The following is a 22,600-nucleotide window of genomic DNA, read 5'->3' on the forward strand; positions in this document are numbered from 1 at the left end:
TTTACCCTTACCACTTCAATGCATCTACAACTATGTCATTATCTTTTGATTCTTTCCTATTTTACCCCTTATATTAATTGAAAAGGACTATTCTATCCCTTTTTATATATAAAAAAAAATATTTTGGAGTTATTACAATATAGAAATTAATTATATTATTAATAATTATATTTGCTTAATATGTGCTCACATTACTAAAAAATATTTTTTAGTACTACTATACCCTACCTATATTCTGCATAATTCATTATATTACACTAATAATTTATTAATTTTGTTATATTTTTGCTATCACATTCTTATTTAAAAGTGAGAGTACAGCCTCTAATAATCTCGCTATATTGCACTTAAATATCCTCTATATGATATACTTTTCTATTTCTTACTTTTATGCCGGTTGGATATGATCTTATTATTTTATAATAATATACTCTCTTACTATATCTATAATTATACATATATTATTGAAATTTTGTATATTGATAGTATATCAAAATATTAATATCAAAAAGTTACTTTAGAAAATAATTAGGTTGTTATGTCTATTATATCCTATTCTATTTCAGTTACCTATTTTATTATGTCTATGTTATATTATATTTCAAGAATAGTTGAAAAAAAAGAGAAAAAGTTGGTACCTTGCACATCACGGGTTATAAATTGGTATGTATCTAAAATGGAGGCCCAGGATGTACATAGCTCCCTATTCACCATGTTAATGGCAGTATTAATGACACTGATATTAATATGCTCAGCTATAATAAAAGTTTATTACTTATTATGCAATAGATATTAATGACTAGTATTAATATGCTAAACCACCACTAAAGTTTATTATTTAACATATAATAGAAATTTGCCTATTATAGTCTTCTATTTATTATAATTTATTATCTTGCCATATTGCATTTCAGATATATTAAAAAAAAAAAACATACCTCGTGCATCGCATAAAGCTAATGTTAATGACAGCGATATTAATGATGGAAGATTTTGCATGAAGGTTCATTTTGTAGTATTCTCAATTCCGATGCCAACATTAAAAATAAGAGTTTTTACTTGATAATTATTAAAATTTGTTGTTTAACATTTAATATAAATTTAGTTATTGAAGTTTTCTATTTATTATAATTTATTATATTATTTTGTATTCTAAAAATAGTCCGAAAAAATAGAAAAAAAATTTGTATCTTATGTTTTGTGCTAGTTTTATGTTATGCCTCTTTTATCCCCGAACTGCATGCATAATGTTACGGGATAACCAGATAATAGATGCAGGAACATGCTATATTCATAAATTAATAGAAAAGTTATAATGTACACTAATTTACTAAAAAAAGGTAAATTCTATCCCTTATTTCGTGGGTGATCACGTATCTTATGTTTAGACTAAATATTGAAAGTGTCTAAAATAACTTTTACAATACGACCAAATATGGACTCCATCAATCATTACTTTTCAGCAAATCAATTAAGGTTTTCTTTGGTTTGTGGGAATAAAAGGAATATAAGGGATAAATTATGGTTAATAAAAAAAATCCCATATTTAGTTTGAGTTTTCAAACAAAAAAGTATTTTTATTAAAAAAATATTTTTTATATTTTATAAGAAAGAAAAATTTATTTAAAATATGGAAAGCCTAATTTTCATTTCCTGAGAATTGAAGTATTTTTTTTTTAAATATTCTTTTTAGACGGCAACATCTTTTCTTTTATCAATGTTATAATAGATATTTTATATATTTTTAAAAAAATACTCAACTAAATATAAACTACTATATAATATATTATTTTTATAATTAACGAAATATATAAAATTATTTTTTAAATATTATATATATTAATATTAATTTTTTTAAAACATTTTAGTGAAAAGAAAATCTCTCGAAGCAAACGAGCAAATATTTGCCTAGGGCACTTGGGAGTTATGAAGGCACTGGAACTTCAGTACCAAAAAATAAAGAAAAAAAAACCAAAAAAAAAAGGTACTTTTTAAACATCCCATCAAATAATATCGCACGAGCCACCATGTTGCATGGCCTCGCGGAACTTTTTAAGCTTATCAGATCCGACAAAAACAAAGTGCCACGTGCGCCGGAGAGTACCAACTCCTGTAATAGAACACGTTAAGATTACGTAATTACGAGAATTTCTTCTCGAGATTTAAACGATGACGATCGCTCGCAGGGCAAGCGGAACGATTCGCAATTGGATTTACAGCAGTCGCAGTCCTTAAACTCTCTTGTTCCCTTGGGGCCTACTTCGACCAATCGCGCCGTGAAACGTGGCAGGAGAGTGGGCTGTGGATAACCTGGCGCCCTGGTATTAACCAAAACGTGCTATTCATCGCAGCATCACGCGGTATTATATTACGGTGGCTCCTTCCTGCGGTTTAGCTTACCGGAGGTGAGTGACGAGACCCCGTACCTTCTCTCCGGATGATATAATCCTTCCCCCGGTAAACTTATCCGCGTCCCCTTGATTGACGGAGGAAGAGAGACCGGCCGCGAGAGAGGAGATCATGGCGACGCTACCAGACGGCGCCTTCGTCTTCTCTTGAAACAAATAAGGAAAATAAAGAAAAGAGAAAGAAAAGCGTGTGGGGAAGAGGACGGAGAAAAGACCAGATCGTCCCTTTCTACAGGCCCGGTACGCCGCTTCGTGTCGAACACGCTATATATATATATATATAAATAGCCGATAATTCTTCAATTTTACCATTTTTTTCTTCTTCTTAGGGCTCGTTTTCTCTTTTTATTCTTTGACTTTCACGGTCCCTAGGGTTCTTCTTCCAGCTTTGGCAAAGAGGGGCAGGCGATCCGGCCTTGTCTTTGATATTAGTCGTTGCTTCTTTAATCCGATCGGTATCGTAGGTGGAGGGTGTCTTGAATTCGGCATCGGATCTCGCGATATCCGCTCGATTGTTCGGGGCTCCCTCGCAGGTGCCCTCTTTCGTTTCCGTGCCTTTGTTTTCTTTTTCCGAGAGATGATTGTGATTTTTTTTGTTCTTTTTTCGTGGATGTTGAGCTGTGGCATTTTCGGATTTGTATGAGATCTGAGCTGTTTATGTTTTTTTGGGGAAACAAAAAGGTATTTTGTTGACGAATGGGAAATGATTGACTTGATTGGATTGTTTGGTTTGAATTTTTCGACAAGCTGCAGCTAATTAGTGAATTGTAGCTGTTATTTGCGTTACGGGTGTTGTCACCTTTGAATTGCTTTAGAGAGAGTTTGTTTCTTTTTTCTTGATGTTTGAAATCAAGAAGCCTTAATCCGACTGAATTGGATAGAAGAAAATTCAATTTCTTTATCAGGAAAAAGAATAATCTGCTGGTAGGTGGAGGTAGGTTGAGGCAGGTAGAAAACCATTATGATTTAGAGTATTTCGTTTCCGAGTAGTCTTTTAGTCAGAGTTCTGCAACTATTAATTATTTCGTATATGCTGTTTCTTTCAGAAACCATTATCTGCCGTCCAGGGGAGATATTTTGTTACTTAGAGGAGTTTGGTGCTTCTCCATTCATGGATACCTGAGAAGTGATTTGGCTTCTTCAAAGGGGTAAGAAATCATTCAAAGTAGTTAAATGAAAACTGTGTAAAGATCTTCATTGACAGATGAAACATCAAACAAAATGTACTGCATTCAGCGTTGGGACTGGAATAGACATAATTTTTTATCATTGAAATTTATTTTATAAGGGGTATGCTGTCTTCTTAGTTAAATAATATAATGGATGCAATCAAGTCGTGCCTTTGTCAAGCTTGGATAAAAGGGATTGATCTAAATGGTTTCTGTTAGTGGAAGGGTTCTATTAAATATGATGTAGTGTCTAAAGCAGATTAAGTGTTAAACAAAGTAGCATTAACTGTTCTTCTTAGAGATTTAAAGCGGAAGGAAGAAACTTTGTTCATCATTTAGAGATCTGTTATCATAACTCTCATGCGAGAGAGAAAATTCCTGTTGAAGTGCTAGGAAGTTGTTTTTAGTGCTTAAATTGTCGGTCTTCTGGTTTACTTCTTACTGTTTTAGAAGTACATTCCTTTTCCCATTTTTTGTGCCATGAATCTTCTTTTCTTAGTTCCATAGATTTGTCAAGCTGTCTTGATAAATGCTATAAGAGGATGGATTTAAAAGAAAAAGATATAAAATGAAATCAGATTTACTATCTATTTACATGCCTTGATAAGAGATACCGTGTTTATTGCATATAGACAATGCATATCATACAAATACTGCAACAATGAATCATATCAATTTTGTTATCACTCTCAAGGTTCAGGTTGTGATGTGGTTTTCAAATAGAGAGAGAGGGATACAAAGGCCGAGCTTCCCTGTTTACTGATGCAACTGCACACAGATCCTTTCCATTGATCATTCTTTCTATATCTATACCAGGAACTTAAAGAATGTACTAATTGAAACCTCCATCTGGTTCACATACCTAATGTTTGGTTAGCTAGTTCCTGGATTTGATTTGTTTGATGCTTAATTCTTTAATGTTATCTGCTTGCTCAAACATTAATCTGGTTTTTGATGTTTCCGCAGGTTTCACTATTATGCTGACATTTTCTCATGGGGTCTTGGAACTGAGGTTTCCTGTAGCTTATAGGAACTTGATAACTTTGTATAAGTTATCTGTACTTATGCGCTGAAAATTCACTTAGAAGAAAAAGATGTTGAAATCTGCCCACCATCAGAATGTTAGTTCACCGAGAGGATTAGCCCAGCATTCTGTTCGTCGTATGAGCGGCAAACGTTCTCAAACAGGAACTGGGCAGCATTCTTCTCCAACTGTATTTCCAGAAAAAAGAGGCAAGACCAAATCTTTGAAGCAGAGTGATGCCGGTGTTGCCAATGAAGACCCCGAAAAGGTAAAGGCACATGAGCACAGAATAGATATTGGAGATGAGAATTCTGATCTGTTAGGGTATGACGTTTTCTGTGGGAAACTTGCACTGGATAAGAAAGCTAAAATAACGAGTGCTGATGAGCGGATGGGGTCAGGAACTGGAAACTCAGATAGCATTGATGCAAGACTTACGAGCAAAACCCTGATCTGGGGTTCTCATATGCTAAGTCTTGAGGATGTCATATCTGTAAGTTTTGAGAGGATTGGTAGAATTCTTTTGTCTGAACTATGCTTTCAATTTATGTTGATTAGGCCCTACTCTCTTGCTGTATGTTAACTCTGGCAGGTGTCGTATAATTCTGGTCTCCGGCATTTTATTGTACATGCATACCCTGTAACAAAGAGGTCATGTGGATTTTCTTGTTTTTTGAAGCCACAAAGAATTAGAAAGGATTTTCGCTTCCTGGCTCCTAATACAGAGGAAGCTATCCAGTGGGTTGGTGGCTTTGCAGATCAGCAGTGCTTTATAAATTACTTACCTCATCCATGGTGTCAGGTAAGAAGCAGGCCCCTGATATTGTCACAAGCGAGCCTCTGTTTGATCAGCTGCATTTCAAATGTAAAAGTCCTCCAAAAGTTCTTGTGATATTGAATCCTCGATCTGGACATGGTCGATCAAGTAAAGTTTTCCATGGCAAAGTGGAACCAATTTTCAAGGTGTGTTATATTAAGTGAATCAATAGTGATTTTCTTCAACCTATAATTTGTAGTATTCTGCAAACCAAATTGTGTTACTTGATATGCAAGGTCTTCTTTTTTTAAATGCTGTATGTAAGCTTCTTTATTTTGCTTGTGAAGAAAAATACGGTTTTACTTATTAATACATATTTTGCATGACATCATCATTATGCATGTTATCAAATGATTACATGGTATAAATGATATTACTACAGCATGAATGTTGCAAAGGACACAAGAAACCGTACTAACATTCAAGAATCTTACATGTGCTGGCTAGGGACCAGGACTTTGTAATACCAAGGTAGAATTATAGGGTATAGTTACAACTATGGAACTTATTTTTTTGAAGCTCATTGCTGGAAAACAAGGAGTCATACTTACTGGAAATTATAGAACTCTGTAATTTGAGGGGCATGAGGCAGTATCAGATCAATACAAAAGCTATTTTTTATGATGGTTGAAGGCATAGCAAGTTTAAGCAGGTGGATAAGTTAAATGGATATTCAGAAGGACTAAAGGAAAATCAGTGCAGAAAGTTAACTTAGCAGAAAATGAAGAAAACTGAAGTAAATACTGACTGTGTCTTGAGTACCGAGGGATAAAAAAGGCATTACTGTCTTTTAGAATTTGGGGGTTCACCTAGTAAAGGAATCTTGCAAATTGTTCTCATTATAGTTCTGCCATATCATGCTTGGTATTTAGGTGCATGCTATGGACATGGAGATGAACAGCTGCGAAACAAATATATCTAAGTCAGCATATGGATTTTACTTTCTACATGAAATTTATAAATCAGATTTGGCCGAGCAACATAAAAGAAGAAAAGTTATTGAACATTTTGATAACTTTATGGTACACTCCAAAGATCTAGATCCTTTTCTTCCTTTTCTATCATGAATGGTTCTGTGAGAGGAAGGAATCATGCTACGCCATCTCGTACCGAACCGGCTGGTATGGGGCATACCGTACCGGTTTGATACTGATATATGGTATGGATATGTATCGACACTCGGTATGCTGAACCAGCACCCATACCAGGCATATCGATACAGTGACAGGGTGTCACCGGTATGGGGTTCGGTACCGAGACAACATACCTTGGAAGGAATTTTATTACTAAGGCATAGTAGTTAAATGGTAATGGAATTGCATTTCCATCATTGTGTGATCTTTCCATCTCCCTTGTCTAGATTCTTTACTAGGTGTGTGGATTCTTAGAGGGTTGCTCTCAGTTTACAGGAGCCTAAACTGCATATTTGATAATATATGCTTTTATTATTTTCAACCTGTCTTTCAGGTTTCATGATTGCTCCTCTTTTGCCTACCGTTTTCCTGTTTAAGAAATCAGCAGTAATATGCTGATGATCAACATCAGGTTGTTTGCTGGTAAGCATAAGCTCTTGAAGGTTCATGGGTCGTACTTGTGCCATAGAGCTGATGTCAAAGAGGTCCCTTTCTTTATGTTGATGGTTAGATCTAATAAATGCTGCAAGAGATGTATTTACTAAGAGAGAAATTCTGCAGCAGATAGAAAATATAATACACTTGTCTATAATATTTGTAAGTCGACTACTAAGGATCAAATTCAGTTAGTGGGGCATATGTAACACACACACACACATATATTGGATATGTATATGTATATAATTGTGTGTATAAATTTACATGGAACAATAGTTTCTAAATTGGACAATCTAATGGCTTTACCTTGTCATCTGTACTGGGTATCATATTCATCATGTCAACAATTTGGAAACTCAGAAGACATTTAATAAAACTGTTTACTTCCCTTGGGAATTGCTGTTTCATCATCTCAGAGAAGTTGGTGGTTATGCAAGTTAATTGCATTAGACTATGGCATGATAGAGCTTTCGTGCATATGCAGTGTGAAAATTTTTCATTATTTGCACATTTTCTTTATAATTTACAAAAGAATTGTTTGCCTATACTCTTTTGACACTTAAAAGGCCTTCCATATTGTTAGTATACTGCATATTGTTTGTTTGTAATTCATTTTATTTTGCTTTCTGATGTCTCTTTCTATCTCCAAACTCTATTTTGTGCATCTTTATTGTTTGCTTACTTGCGTAATGAACTGGTGACAGCTTGCAGGTTTTATGATGGAGGTAGTTAATACGAAATATGCAGGTCATGCGAAAGAGCTTGCTTCTACTGTTGATTTCAGCACGTGCCCGGATGGTATGTGCCAGTGGTTCATTTTCATTTGACCATGCACTTTGATTCCTCTATTCACAATTTTTATTACTTTTTTTTTATAATGCTCTTTTAGGAATTATATGTGTTGGTGGTGATGGAATTGTAAATGAGGTGAGTTATTTCCTCTATTGAATTCTTCTTCTTCTTTTAAACCATTTACCTTTCGTTGGCATACTTGTTTAAAGAATTTGCATCTAATCATTTGCGAGTTGAGAAAATCAGTGGAATGCTTATTGGGCTTTAAGTGTAAATCAAATGTGAAAAAGCCGGTGCTAGTTGAAATTGTGCAAGATATTTGCAACCATGGGCTCTCCTTTCAATATATACAGGAGGCAATAATGTGAAGATCAGGGCTAAGCTTTGTCTCTTCCAATTGAGGGCCCTATCAGCTTGGGCTTGGAAAGATTGGGAATGGCTCTGTTATTTTGGGCCATGTATGTGCAAACCCTGAGCTGAGCTTGCTTATAGCTTTATTTTACCAAAAATTTACTTTTCAATTATATATTTGAATTATTTGTTTTATAAGACATAAGACATGTATAGTTGAACATTGGTGTTTCAACTAATAACTCATTCTGAAGCAATTAGGAAACATAGTCATGTTAGGAGTTTCTAAACAATATGTAATGTTACCTGGTTTTGAAAATAATGTTCAAGGAATTTCTATTGAAAGCCAAAGTGAGATATATAGTTTCATTCTCCAAAACTTTCCAAGAAGGCTTTCTTAGGAAGTCTGCTTGAACTTTTACCTTTTAAAATCAAAATCACATCAAATTTTTTTAGATGGATTTTCGAACCAATTATATGGGGCATGTTATGTTTCAGTTTCTTTCTTAATACTTAATTTGTTTTGTTTGATCAATTTGCTTGTTTGCCGTGCCAGGTCATGTTCAACGAGTATATAAATCAAGATTTTCCACAATTCTCACCAGGAAAGGAATCATCCTTTCAATTTTCAAAAAGATTATCTGATTTTGACTCTTCGCTAAATTATTTATAATATTAATTTTTGCTAACTTATTATTTTCTATGGTATTTTTTTTACAGAGTTCCTTTTTTTTTCAAAGAACTTTTTTATCTTCAAGATTTACACAATCAACCTGCCTATGATTTCTGTAATGATTTTCAGATCAGTTCATTCTCTGATTTTTGGCATGTGCAAGCCCTGATCCCACATTACTTAGGCCCTGTTTGGGGGAGCTGTTGGCAGTAGAGCTGTTGGAAGTAGAGCTGTTGGAAGTAGAGCTGTCGGAAGTAGAGCTGTTATAAAAAGCTGTTTGCTGTTTGGTAACTATATTCGTAAAGTGCTGTGGTACTTTGTTTTGTGTTTGGTAAACAAACTGAGAAAGTACTTTTATATGACAAAATTACCATAAAGGACATTGCATAGTATTATACAACACAACATAATAAAACATAACATAAATTAATACATAAATATACGATATAGTATAATATTATTGTAATATAAAATAATATTATGTTAATATAGCATAATAGTAATATAATTATTAGAGTAAATTAATATTTGATAATATAACATAATATTAAATTATTTAACATAACATATTAATGTATTATGATATAATGTAATATATATTATATTTATAATATAATACAATAAGAAAAGTATAAAATATTATAATTATTAGTATAAATTAATTTCTCATAATATAACATAATATTAAATTATTTAAAATAACATATTAATGTATTATAATGTAATGTAATATAATACAATATTTATAGTATAATACAATAATAAAGGTATAAAATATTATAATTAATATTATAAATTAATTTTTCATAATATAACATAATATTAAATTATTTAAAATAACATATTAATGTATTATAATGTAATGTAATATAATACAATATTTATAGTATAATACAATAATAAAGGTATAAAATATTATAATTATTAGTATAAATTAATTTTCCATAATATAACATAATATTAAATTATTTAACATACCATATTAATGTATTATGATATAATATAATATGATATTATATTTATGGTATAATACAAAAATAAAGGTATAAAATATTATAATTATTAGTATAAATTAATTTTTCATAATATAACATAATATTAAATTATTTAACATAACATATTAATGTATTATGATATAATATAATATGATATTATATTTATAGTTTAATACAAAAATAAAGGTATAAAATATTATAATTAATATTATAAATTAATTTTCCATAATATACCATAATATTAAATTATTTAAAATAACATATTAATGTATTATAATGTAATGTAATATAATACAATATTTATAGTATAATACAATAATAAAGGTATAAAATATTATAATTATTAGTATAAATTAATTTTCCATAATATAACATAATATTAAATTATTTAACATAACATATTAATGTATTATGATATAATATAATATTATATTATATTTATAGTATAATACAAAAATAAAGGTATAAAATATTATAATTATTAGTATAAATTAATTTTCCATAATATAACATAATATTAAATTATTTAACATAACATATTAATGTATTATGATATAATATAATATGATATTATATTTATAGTATAATACAAAAATAAAGATATAAAATATTATAATTATTAGTATAAAATAATTTTTCATAATAATTTTTCATAATTTTTCATAAAATAATTTTCCGCGGTCCAGGGGCTCTTCTTCATGGTCCACGCTCGAGGAGGACCTCAACGTGGGCCGCGAGGTTGATGATAAAAAAAAACAATAAATTGATTTTGGAAGGTATAGAAAAGGATTAAAATTTTTTTTCTTCTAAAATGTGGTTCAAGAGATGCATACAAAAATTGAAAAGAAAAATACCTTTTCTTACGGAAGGGAGTCTGACGGCTTGGGTTCTTGGCTCCAGCATATTTTTAGGTTTATACAGGGATAAACTATGTAATTATGTTATTTTAATATGGGCATTTTTGTCAAAAATATAGCTTTCCGAAAAAGCTGAAACAGCTTCCTTCCAAAAGCTCCAAATTGGAGCTTCCTCCCAAAAGCTGTTTTCAGTTTCCCGCAAAAGCTGAAACAGCTTTTTGAAAAATTTACCAAACATAGTTTTTTATCTAAAAGTACTTTTGGAGGGCCAGAAAGTGCTTTCTGGCCCTCCAAAAGCTCCCCCAAACAGGGCCTTAGTCCATTGACAGCCCTCAGAAGAATAAAGGATAACAGGATTAGTTGTTGGCTTAGTTTCTGTCTGTGTGGTAAAGAATACAAATGGAAGGGGCTTATTATACTGGAAAATAAATTTTTTGATTCTGTGAATACATTTTTGAAGCATCAAGGTAATCCTGCAAGATCGCATAACTCCTATGTGCCTCTGGTTCAAAGTATTATATTACATTCTGAAGCAGTGAATCTTAACTTGAATTAGGAATCTCACAACACTAAGTGGTTTATGCTTGAATACATATGACACTGTTAACAGAATTCCTATATAAAGTAAGATTTGTAGCCAGTCTATTACTACAGCATGTCACAAGATATCCAACAATGATACCTGTTGTTGAGTGTATTATTTGTGCAGCTTCATTATAGGTCAAAGACATTTGGTTGAACTTAATTGAGGTCCTTTTAGGTGAAATATGCTACTGAATGCCTTTTAGAATTTTTCTTCTTTATTGTTTTTTCATTGTGCGATACGTTCACTCAATTATCTTTTTTTTTATTAAAAAGAATATAGTATAATGTATTCACTCAATTATCTATATTTTAAATTGTTCTTTTTATTTTTTTCAAATATTGAAGTCAAATATAATTTTTTAACTGGTTTCGGTGTACTAATGTCTATTCACGTTTTTAGAAAAAAATGTGTTCATTTTCTAGTGCTGCTTGTATTTCACACTTTATGCCTTGGTCTTTATTTTGATTCAAGGTGGATCATTGATACCGACTAGGCAAAGGTTATCTAATCTTCTTTTCATGTTACTATGTTATTTTTAAATTACTCATGCTTGTATCTGTGGTACATTTTAATATATTTTATAAGTTTTTTGTTTCATTAATTTAGTTGAGTTGGTGTAGATGTTCCCCAGTTGGAAGTTGTTGGTTACCAGGTAGATAAAGGTTTCTAGCCCTGATTCTCAAATAGGGCCACTTGCTTTGTTGAACTGTTAATTCTATGTTACTCTTTAACTCTTGTGCGGAAACTAATATGCTATATCAGCTTCTATTTTGCTTATGCTTGTTTTCTCAGCTGCCCTCATTGGCTACATGCTGCTTATCTTACATTTAGGTGTATAATCTGTGCTTCCTGTCTTTTACTTTATGAATTTGATTTTATTTACATTTTTCAGGAATTAGTCGCTGTCTGTTTTACTGTACTTATAGGCTACTTACTGCTTGCTTCTCATTTAGAGATAATAAATCTATGTCTTGATTGTTGCACCTCTGCTCTGTGGATTCACTTGCTGCTACCACTTTGCAGTTAACCTTGTGACTGTCATTTTTAGTGATCATCGTGGAGCCTCACATCAAAAATGAAATGGAAGGAACCTAAAAAATGAAGTCTTAATTTTTCATCCCGTTTTTAAAACTAGTTTATACTGTAATTTGTGATGAATTCAGTAATGGGGTAATGGTGGGTTAGTTTGATAAAATTGGCTAAATATGTTACTTTTCATTACCTAGATGTAAGACGTGTAAATGCACATGGCTGCTAGAGATTTTGAATAGAAAATAATTTAAATAATTTTGGTTTTAAAGCTTAAAATTAATTAGTCAATAATTTTTTAAAAAAATTGTGAGTGAAAGGCTAGGAGTTGTCGAACCAAAAAAGTTGAGTTTTTAGCATTATTGTTTGAATGAGATAGAGAGAGGGAGAGATTAGGATTGACAACTAATCCTAGTAACAACAGGTCTTCGATAAGGAAGAGCGTAGTGAGCTTGATATGGAAATGGAAAAGTTGGGAAATTTTCCCACCATTATATAGTCTTAGGATTAGAAAATGTAGAAATATTCCTAGTTTTATATAATGTTGGGATATTGATAAATAAGACTTGTCTGTTATTGCTAGATTACTCAACATGAAAATAATGCTTAAGCCAGGTATCTGTAGCTACATGCTACTGTTTGACCAAACACTTGTGTTTTTTTTCCTTTGACAGTGCAAATTTTGTGATGATGCAGGTGCTCAATGGTCTTCTTGGTAGAAGTGATCAGAAGGAAGCAATTTCCATTCCTATTGGCATAATTCCTGCTGGTTCTGACAATTCACTTGTTTGGACTGTTCTGGGAGTTAGAGATCCGATTTCTGCTGCGATAGCTATTGTGAAGGTAACTACAGTTTTTCTTGCATAGGTAAAGAAAATTACTATGTTTGCTCTGTCAACATAATTGATATAGTAAAGTTGTATTGTTGCTTTCTTCAAAATGTGATCTCTAGCTTCTTGGACTTCAGTTATAAATTCCTAAACAAACTAAACTTATTATCGAGTTCTTGAGAGCTAGCATTCCCAACATATGCTATTAAATCTGTTCAGGAATTGTAGTCCTGCTCCCTCTCACAGTTAATGTTTCCTTGCCATTTTGATCTGTGAGCAATATAAGTTTGATCATTTTCTTTATTTTACCAATTAGCTATTTGCCACTATGCAGACATCTGTTTGTGTATCACAACAGAAACTAATCTGCTTGCTTCCAAAAGGAGCTTTCATGGATGGTGATTAGCATCACCCATATATGCACCAGTACTTTGTCGGGCTAGGTCAGGCTCAGCCCGAGATATGACCAAAATTTGCCAGGCTAGAGCCTGGCCTTCGGCCTACTTCCTAGGCTTGGGCCTAGTAGCTTCGGGCTTTAGGCCGAGTCTCAAGTTTACTGGGCCAAGTGGGCTGCATGCTTGGGAGTGGGAAATGGCCTTGGGCTTTCGGGACCAAGTGGCTGCATGCTTGGGAGTGGGAAATGGCCTTGGATATAAGCTTGTCTATTTGATTTTGAGCAATAATACAAGCTCATTAGAAATCCTACAAGGTGATAATGCACAACCTGTCAAGTTGCTATGAGGCATTTATATTTTTCACATTGCGCTAAAATTGTTATCTGAATGAATTAATACATATCAACTAGCACTTTCTTATGCAGCAAATTAGCTAATTATTATGTTACAGTAATTCTAATCCAAGATCGGGATCTGATGTGTCCACGATCTCATAACCAATTAAGCATTCCGATCACGAAAAAGAAAACAAGCTAAAAGGATTTAGTGGAAGAAATTTAGATGGATTGGACGGACCAGTGATGAGGTTCATGTCACAGGGGATGATGCCCTCATCATAGCCGGTGTTGTCGTTGTCACTGGTCTCGGTAGGGAGGCTGATGGTGTGGGCACTGTAGTGGAAGAAGAGGTAGTCACTGGGGCGAGTGGAGGCAGCGAGATTCGTGACGACACGGCGAATGTTGGCTCTTGTGGGCTGGGGGTAGGCCTTGTCGGCGTCGATGAGGACGACGATGTCCTCCACAAAGCTGTAGTGCTCCACCAGGCACCAGTGCATCTACTGCATGCTGTGATGCACCCTTAATATTTCTGTTGCGGTCAGGTCGGTTCAAGGAGGAGACGGACATGGTGGCTTAGTGGGGGGATTGAGGCAAATAGGTGAGGAGGCAAAAGCCCTAGCCACCTCCTTTCCTTAATCTGAGGAGGCAAATAGGAGAGAGAAGCGGACTTATCTAGGCCTTTCAAGTCTCAGTTTACCTCAAATCCCTGCAGATCCCCATTGATTGAATGCCCTGCTGCTCTCATTCTATTGCTGTCGCTGCCAAGAAGATAGTGGAATAGAAGCGCTGTTGATGCCCTAGGTAGAGAGTGGAGAGAGGAATGGAATTGAGAAGGTGGACAGAAGAGAGAACGAAGGATCTCGACTCTCTGCTCTTTTTTTTTTTCTTTAACTCTGGGCTCTCTCAGTTGGGTTGAGCCTGGCTCCCACCAACTGGGTTGGGTCATGTCAAAAAGCTGGGCCCACTGGCTGGGCGAGCATCCAATGAAGTTGGGTGACCCAAGCACATGGCTGGGTTGGTGGGAGACCGCTCATGAATTGGGCTGTCAAGGCAGGCCTCACCTAGGCGACCCGGGCTGGGCATGGTGCCTAGATGGACACCTGTAACAACTATGATTTGCCTTTTGTTTGTTCTTAATAGAGTTTTCCCTCCTGAAACCTACTACAATGAGCTATGCTTTTGGAGTATCATGTGGTCGTTGCATTTCAATCAGTCGAGGAAATGCTAATAGCACAGGAAAACTCAAAATGTTGCATGGATTTAAATGTCCTGTGGTAGGAGAGTGCATGCATATGAGCATAGTGAATATGGAATGCTAAGATGAATGCTCGTTTACGGTGTAAAATGAGAATTTAGAAAGTAGTGTATATGAAGAAGCTTTGGAGTTCTACTAATGGAGAATTAGGCAACTGAGAACCTGTCCATGTGGCGCAGTCATGTGCAACAACGACATTTCTAGCCTTGTATGAGAAGAGGAACATTTATCCTTGTGGTTTGGTAGAATAGAAGAGATGGAGATCCAAAGAGCCTGGTGAGGTTGGGAAAGAAATTCTGGTGTTCCAAGTATTTCTTCCTTTACCTTTTATAAGTGTAAATTGTGAAATGGGATTGTAAATGCCAAATAGATGGGATAAGGACCTCTCGTAAAGGTTATGCTAAAGTGATTTTCTTATTATTTTTTCTAACTTTCATGCTGCAATAGTTTTAAACTCTGTTGTGTTACATTGATTTCCACTTCAGTGTTTGTTATATCTATTAGACCATTTTTTCCCTGAAGGTTATACCACTATTTGTTATGTTTTGTTGTTGTTGTTGTTGGGTACAGGGGGGCTTGACAGCTACAGATGTTTTTGCTGTTGAATGGATTCAGACGGGGGTTATACACTTTGGCACAACAGTTACATACTTTGGGTTTGTCAGTGATGGTAATTCAAATTACTAACATAGTAGATATATCCTTATTTGGTTTCCTCTGGTCCTGTTTCTTATTATTAATCATGCAGTATTACCTTTATTTAATGTGGTGCATGGCATATTGGTCTTCAGATGTTTGTGGCCGAAACTTGCTGAAATCTGGTGTTGAAAGATGCCTGCTAGCAGCATTATAAAACCTTTAATGAATATAAGGGTCTCTGCCTGTGTAATTTCATTACGTGGCTTCTAACAAGCTAGTCTGCTGCTGTAACTGTGCAGTATCTATTTCTGAAAAATACACCTCGATTATCAAGCTAGCACCCATAGGATAAATTCCTCGGTGTGGTAGTCTTGGGTAGCCACCTTCATCAATTAAATATGCAAAGTTCAAAATCTATGGAAACTAGATGTGCGGATACCATTTGATAGCTTGCATATTGGAAGGCATTATATTAATGTTGAAGATGACAAATGCCGATAAACATCTTTTCTGGTAAAATATTGGTCATCTGAAATAGTAGGAATGGGTATACAAATGTATTATTTGAACTGATAATGCTCATCTTAGTTGCAGAGATGCAGAAATTCTTCCAGCAGTGGCCATTTTGACAGTTAAATCATTAGAATCACGTTAGTCGATTTATCCGGCTATGGGCCAGATTAAACATCTGGTCCCAGGCTCCCACCGAATCCAGTTAACATCAAAGATATGAACTTCTACATAGTACCTGCCTACCTGGTATACCAATTTGTTTCTGATTAGATGCCAGAACGATCTCCTTATTTGCTCCCTAATTCAAGGCAGGGCCATGAACTTCAAATCTTGTTAAATGGTCAAGCTATGTCTGATGATTTTAGTACTTGCTCATGTGTAGGGTGCTGGTTGATGAAGAGGACGTTTGTTGATACAATAATGCTGTCTAGATGCTCAGTAGTTAGGTAAAAACAATTCTTACTGTAACAACCCAGAGCCTCACTCAAAAAGGCTAGCCAAAAGGTATTATTTGGGTTCTTTAGTCATGTATAATTATTCAAAATCTCCTCGGCGAATAACCGATGTGGGATTAAACACGCCCACACGGGTTCTCACATACTCTCCCTGTTTAAGCCCTAATGTCCTTGTTAGGCTAAGGGTTCAAATCTATTCAAATCTAATCACATGCACCATGATAGGCCTATGGTCAGCCTCCATTAACCCGTGTTGCAGTATCCCCTAATTTACATAGGCTATGGGCCGAGTTCGCTCTGATACCATTTGTAACAACCTAGGACCTTACCCAAAATGACTAGCCGGAAGATATTATTTGGATTTCTTGATTCTATATAAGTACCTAAGATCTACCTAGCGAATAAATGATGTAGGACTAAACACACTCGCATGGGTTCTCACACTTATGGCATAGAGTGTCACCATTATTGTCACAAAGATAGTAAACCAGATCTGTCTGAACTCTTGTTGAGCTTTGTCCTTTCATCTTTCACTTGGTTGGAATGGATAATCATCAAAAGATGGTCCTGCCCTTCACATGTTGGAGTTCTCTTGGAGTATTTGTATCTGGTAGTATTGGATGTTATCTTGTGTTTGTAAGATTCTTATCATCGACAAGCTTCAGATTCGTTATGCAACTGAGCTAAGAGGGTATAACAATAGTGACGAACTCACATTTGGTGTGGATTCATGCATGTTGATGTTTTATCAGTAATTTTCATCCACATATTAAGGGCCTGTTTGGTACTGTTCTTTTTTTTTTTCCTGTTTCTTTTAAAAACAGAAATACGGAATCCAGTGCAGAAAACATGTTTGGTTATCTTGTTTCTGGTTTTTTTAAAATAACTTCCATTATTTCTAGAAAAAGTGAGTGAAAAATTTTCACTTTCTGTTTATTTAAAAGTGGTTTTCACCCTTCACCTTCCAACTCCTCTTCTTTTGCCCAATCTTGCCCTCATCACCATTGCCCCCGCCCAACTACACCAGCTTCTCGGGCCTTGCTGGTCATCTCTCCGCCCGATGCCGAGCTATCCCTCATCCCCGGTCTCGTCGCTAGCCCTATTCTCACTTTCTTTTCTCTACCGCTCCCTCAATTGCCTCTTTGTCCGACGTTGAGCTCTCCCTTGTCCTCAACCACGTCGCTGGCCCATCACCCTCCCTCTCCCTCATTGCTGCCTCTCGTTTAAAAAAAGAAACGATTCAAACCTGTCTTCTGTTATCAGAATTCTGAAAAAAATAGAAGTAGAATTCCTATTTCTAGATTTTTTTAGAATGAAAAGTGACAATGATGCCAAACGCAACCTGAATGTTCTATTGTTTACTCCCCATGTGTTTGGTCTCATAAAACACATGCCCCATAGTGTTTCAATGTTTTGTAGCCTGCCATAGTTTTAGGTCTTTCTAAGTATGGTTTTTATGTGGGTTGCACATTCATTTTCTATGATGAATTTCTCTGGTAACTTTAAATATACATATGTAGTTGTCTGATTAACAACTAAACAACCTTTGGGGCCATCTGTTCTTTGCTGTTCTATATGGGTTAAATGGAATTTATGGTTTCGGTGCAACATATGAAGCAGCCCCTATTCTCTTGCGGGCTAAAAATCCTTATTGTTTTTTCTATTAAGGCATAGATTAATAGATATTCCACCGTAACAGATATGTCTAATTGAATATTTTTGTGCTCATTTTTTTTTGTCAATCTTGGCAACATCATGTTTCTACTCAAGTATGATGCATGGATTTTAGCTGAAAGCAACCAGTATAATTTGAATTTCTGAAATCTTATTTATTGAAACTACTGTGTATTGCTTTTTCGTCAACTCTGTTGATTGTGCAATATATCTGTCAGTATCTTTTGAGCTGCATAATCATATTGGCTTGTGTGGCTGATTGCAAAAGCAGCTCCAGTCTTGTTTTTGTATAGTTTTTCACTGACGCAATGGAAAGTGCATTTCTTTATCTATGAGATATTAAACTATTTCTTTTACCCTTTTGCTGCAGTTCTGGAACTCTCTGAGAAATATCAGAAGCATTTTGGTCCTCTTCGGTACTTCGTGGCTGGTTTTCTTAAATTTCTATGCTTGCCCAAGTACAACTTTGAGTTGGAATATCTTCCGATGACAAAGGAGGTGGCCGACTCTGAAGGCAAGGTTTTGGAAGATCAAGAAAAAATTGGTATGTCAGACCTCTACACAGACATAATGCGGAAAAAAGCTGAAGGCATCCCCAGGGCTTCCAGTTTGTCCAGCATTGATTCAATTATGTCGCCTAGTAGGATGTCTGGTGGTGACTTCGACACTTCAGGTAGCACTCTTGCAAGCAATGAGCCATCTGAATATGTTCGTGGTCTTGATCCCAAATCAAAGCGTTTATCCCTAGGGAGAAACAATTTAGTGGCAGAACCAGATGAAGTCCTTCACCCTCAGCCTCACCTTTCCTCCAACCCTAACTGGCCAAGGACTAGGTTAAAGTCACGGACAGATAAAGGTTGGACTGGCTTGACTGCTACAAATGATTCCAGGGGTCCTTGGGCAGCCACTGCATTGTATGACAAAGAAGATATTTCCTCAACAGTGTCCGATCCTGGACCTTGCTGGGACTCTGAACCAAAGTGGGATACCGAGCCAAAGTGGGATACTGAAGCTAACTGGGAAACTGAGAATTCCATTGAGCTGCCTGGGCCACTGGATGACATAGAATTAGGGATAAAGAAGGAACTTGTTCCAAAGTTGGAGGAGAAGTGGGTAGTTAAGAAGGGGAAATATCTTGGCGTTTTGGTATGCAACCATTCATGCAAGACTGTCCAGAGTTTAAGTTCCCAGGTTGTTGCACCAAAAGCTGAACATGATGATAACAGTTTGGACTTGCTATTGGTCAATGGAAGTGGAAGAATGAGGTTGTTAAGATTCTTTGTGCGCCTTCAATTTGGTCGGCATCTTTCTCTGCCCTATGTGGAGTATGTTAAGGTACTATTCTGCTGCTTTCCTTTTGTTGAGAAGGGAAGATTTCTCATGCTGAATAACTGAAATGCTGTTTGCCATTTAAGTGCAACCATATATTACAGGGTACTTGTTAATTCTGGGTGCATCATAATTAAAATGATAGATAGTTCAATTCAGTCTGTATTACAGTATAAGCATATTTTGCATGCTCTGTATATGTTCTTTTGAGTTTGTTCTTAATATTATTTTCTTTCAATGGCTTCTGATTTACTGCTCTCTGCAGTATTGTAGATTGCACGGTTGTTTAGCATCATAAGGTTGGCCTTCACCTCCATTTGCATCCAATCCTTTAATTGCTGACCCAGCTACACTGACATTGCAGGTGAAATCAGTGAAGCTTAGGCCTGGAATTAATACTCACAATGGCTGTGGAATTGATGGGGAACTTCTTCGTGTAAAAGGACAAGTCTTGTGTTCTTTGCTTCCAGAGCAATGCAGACTGATTGGTCGTCCTGTCAGAGATTGTATGTAAGGGCCGTAAGCTTTTAAAGTTTGTGACGCTACCTTGAAGGTGTGTGCTCTATTTCCACTGCTAACAACCTGTATGAGACGCGGTCGTGGCATACTCGGAGCACTCACTATCCCAAACTTGTACCAGACCAGCTTTGTTATTCCAGAGGTCTCTGTAAATTTGAGTGCTTGACCATCAGCCGTGATGATTTTTTTATCTTTTTTCCTTCATTGACGTACCACTCTCTTGTCGTTTGAAGCGGCCTGCCGTGTGTCCATTCTGGCATGCAGGGTTTTGGGATGCTTCTTTTGGCCTCGGCGGAGTTCATTTCTACACACTTGTATCATAGAGTACCAGAGTATCAATATTTCTTTTTTAGCTGTATCACCATTATTTCAATATTCTACTAATTTCCAGATTTTTACAAGCCTTAGCTGCTTTCGAGGTTGTTTTAATGATTCAAGGTTGTTTTTATTATTAGATCTGCTGGGTTTTTGGAGTTTTGTCTGGCTTTTTCAATGTGTTAAATCAGATCTCAATCCTCCATAGGTTTGTGCGTATAATAATTCTGTGTCGTATGTTTGTATTTGATGAATGGTTAATATTTTATGTTGTATGTTAGTAATTGATGTATAATAAGAAATATTGTTTTTACTCACCATATATTCTATTATGTGTTTTGAATTATGGGTGCGCTATTCAGCTTCCCAAATTCCTCTCCACCTTTGCACTTCGTCCAATGTTCAAAGAAGGAAAAGCTGAAGGCGAAAACAAAGGCATGCGAAGTAGCCATAAAGCACCGGACGCTGCGGATGGCATGTATTGCGGGCGAATAATTTTATAATAATTTATAACATGAAAGGCTTTGATCACGGTCGCTAAACTCGCCTGTTGTTTTTGCCTTCGCTGTGCCCGAATAAATAAATAAAAAAAAAGAAATATAACATATCTTCTGCACGTGCGGCCTCTAGAGGGGCTTTCTAAGAGGCTGATCAGATTTGTTCTTTTAGGGCTTATTTGGTTCGTGGGAAGCATTTGGTTCGCGGGAAGCATTTTCTCTTCTAGGAATATGATTCATGAAAAATAAATTTCTAGAAAATGGATATTTAGGAAAATAATTTTAGCATGTTTGGTTGACCATAGGAAAGCGACAAATTTCTAAAGTGCTTATGTTTGGTTGGTCATTCACTTTTCCGAAAAAGTTATGTATAATTCTTATTATGCCCTTAATAAAAATTAGGTCTTTAATGCTGAAGGGTCTTTTTGAGAAAAAAATAAAAATTGAGTGATTCCCGCTTCATGAGAATGTTTCTCATGGAAAAGACTTTTCCATGAAATGTGGGAATCATATTCCCATGGAAATACAACTTTCCCGTCTCTCTCATTTGAAAACTCCAACTAAATAAGAGGCATCTCTATACTTTTCCATTGACCACACTTTCCTCTCTTCTTTTTCTGCGAACCAAATGAGCCCCTATTGTTCTGAACGCCGCTACTTCGACTAATATAACTAATGTACTGGCGATTACTCTCCATGTAAGCGTCAGCTCCCCGGCGGTGGGTCAAGAGACGCTGTGGGATGTCCCTTGCTGGCGGATGCAATTGGCTTTGATGTCATCGACCAGCTCTTTTCATCTTTCATCCAATGTCGATATTTTTTCTTTTAAAAAGATCAAGGCTTCTTGTTGCAAGAATTTATTTCAAGTCAACTTCCATACGAGGAATTCTGATCCCCATAATCAGGCCACACAAATAGGTAATGCCGCCATAGAAGAAAAGAAGCAAATAGCGAAAAAAGGGAGCACGAGCAAAGATGATCTATTTTTTATTTTTCATGCCCTTTTCTTTCTTTCTTTCTTTTGGGGCGGGGGGCAGGGGTTCATGATAAATTTCAATCACACACAAAACAAAGTGCCATAGGGAACAAATAGAGGCTAGAAGCAAAACATAATTCATGAATAGGCTGACACCTTGATATGGTGATCTCAACTGGTAAGTACAGAGAAGGATAGTGCTATTTATAGTGCCATTCAATTGGCTTACTGTGAAGGTCAATGGGCAAAAAAGCGTGCAACATTTTGTGTCTTACAAAGCCTGAACGAATATTGGTTCAAGACTTGTGCAGAACAATCAAGGACCAACAATATTCATTTTTGGGATGGACACTTAAAAATTATTAATTTGAAGGCCAAGTGAATCTAGTAGAAAAGATATTAGTAGGGTTTGATCCTATAGATCCGGGGGGGGGGGGCCTTGAATTTAGTCCCACATCGGCTAGTAGCGGAAAAGTTCTGTGCCTTAAATGGGGGGTCGAAATCCTTTCCTCTCGAGGGCCCTTTTGTGGGACAAAACCGTGAGGGTACCAGTCTCCCCCCGTCTGCGTTGGACGCACGGGCCGGAGTGCCCA

General features: G+C 35.6%; 1 protein-coding gene across 1 annotated transcript; it reads left to right on the forward strand.

The window, feature by feature from the left end:
• Positions 1–2,459: 2,459 nt before the first annotated feature.
• On the forward strand, positions 2,460–20,675 carry LOC103722051 (sphingoid long-chain bases kinase 1-like). Its single transcript, XM_039126594.1, is given in 12 exon segments — positions 2,460–2,648; positions 2,738–2,941; positions 3,455–3,556; positions 4,544–5,094; positions 5,194–5,394; positions 5,397–5,564; positions 7,694–7,787; positions 7,879–7,916; positions 12,969–13,115; positions 15,661–15,760; positions 18,742–19,706; positions 20,065–20,675. Coding segments are annotated over 9 exon segments (2,286 nt in total). The 5' UTR covers positions 2,460–2,648; positions 2,738–2,941; positions 3,455–3,556; positions 4,544–4,671; the 3' UTR covers positions 20,215–20,675.
• Positions 20,676–22,600: the final 1,925 nt, after the last annotated feature.

This window comes from Phoenix dactylifera, chromosome 5, assembly GCF_009389715.1.
Source record: "Phoenix dactylifera cultivar Barhee BC4 chromosome 5, palm_55x_up_171113_PBpolish2nd_filt_p, whole genome shotgun sequence".
Lineage (NCBI taxonomy): Eukaryota > Viridiplantae > Streptophyta > Magnoliopsida > Arecales > Arecaceae > Phoenix > Phoenix dactylifera.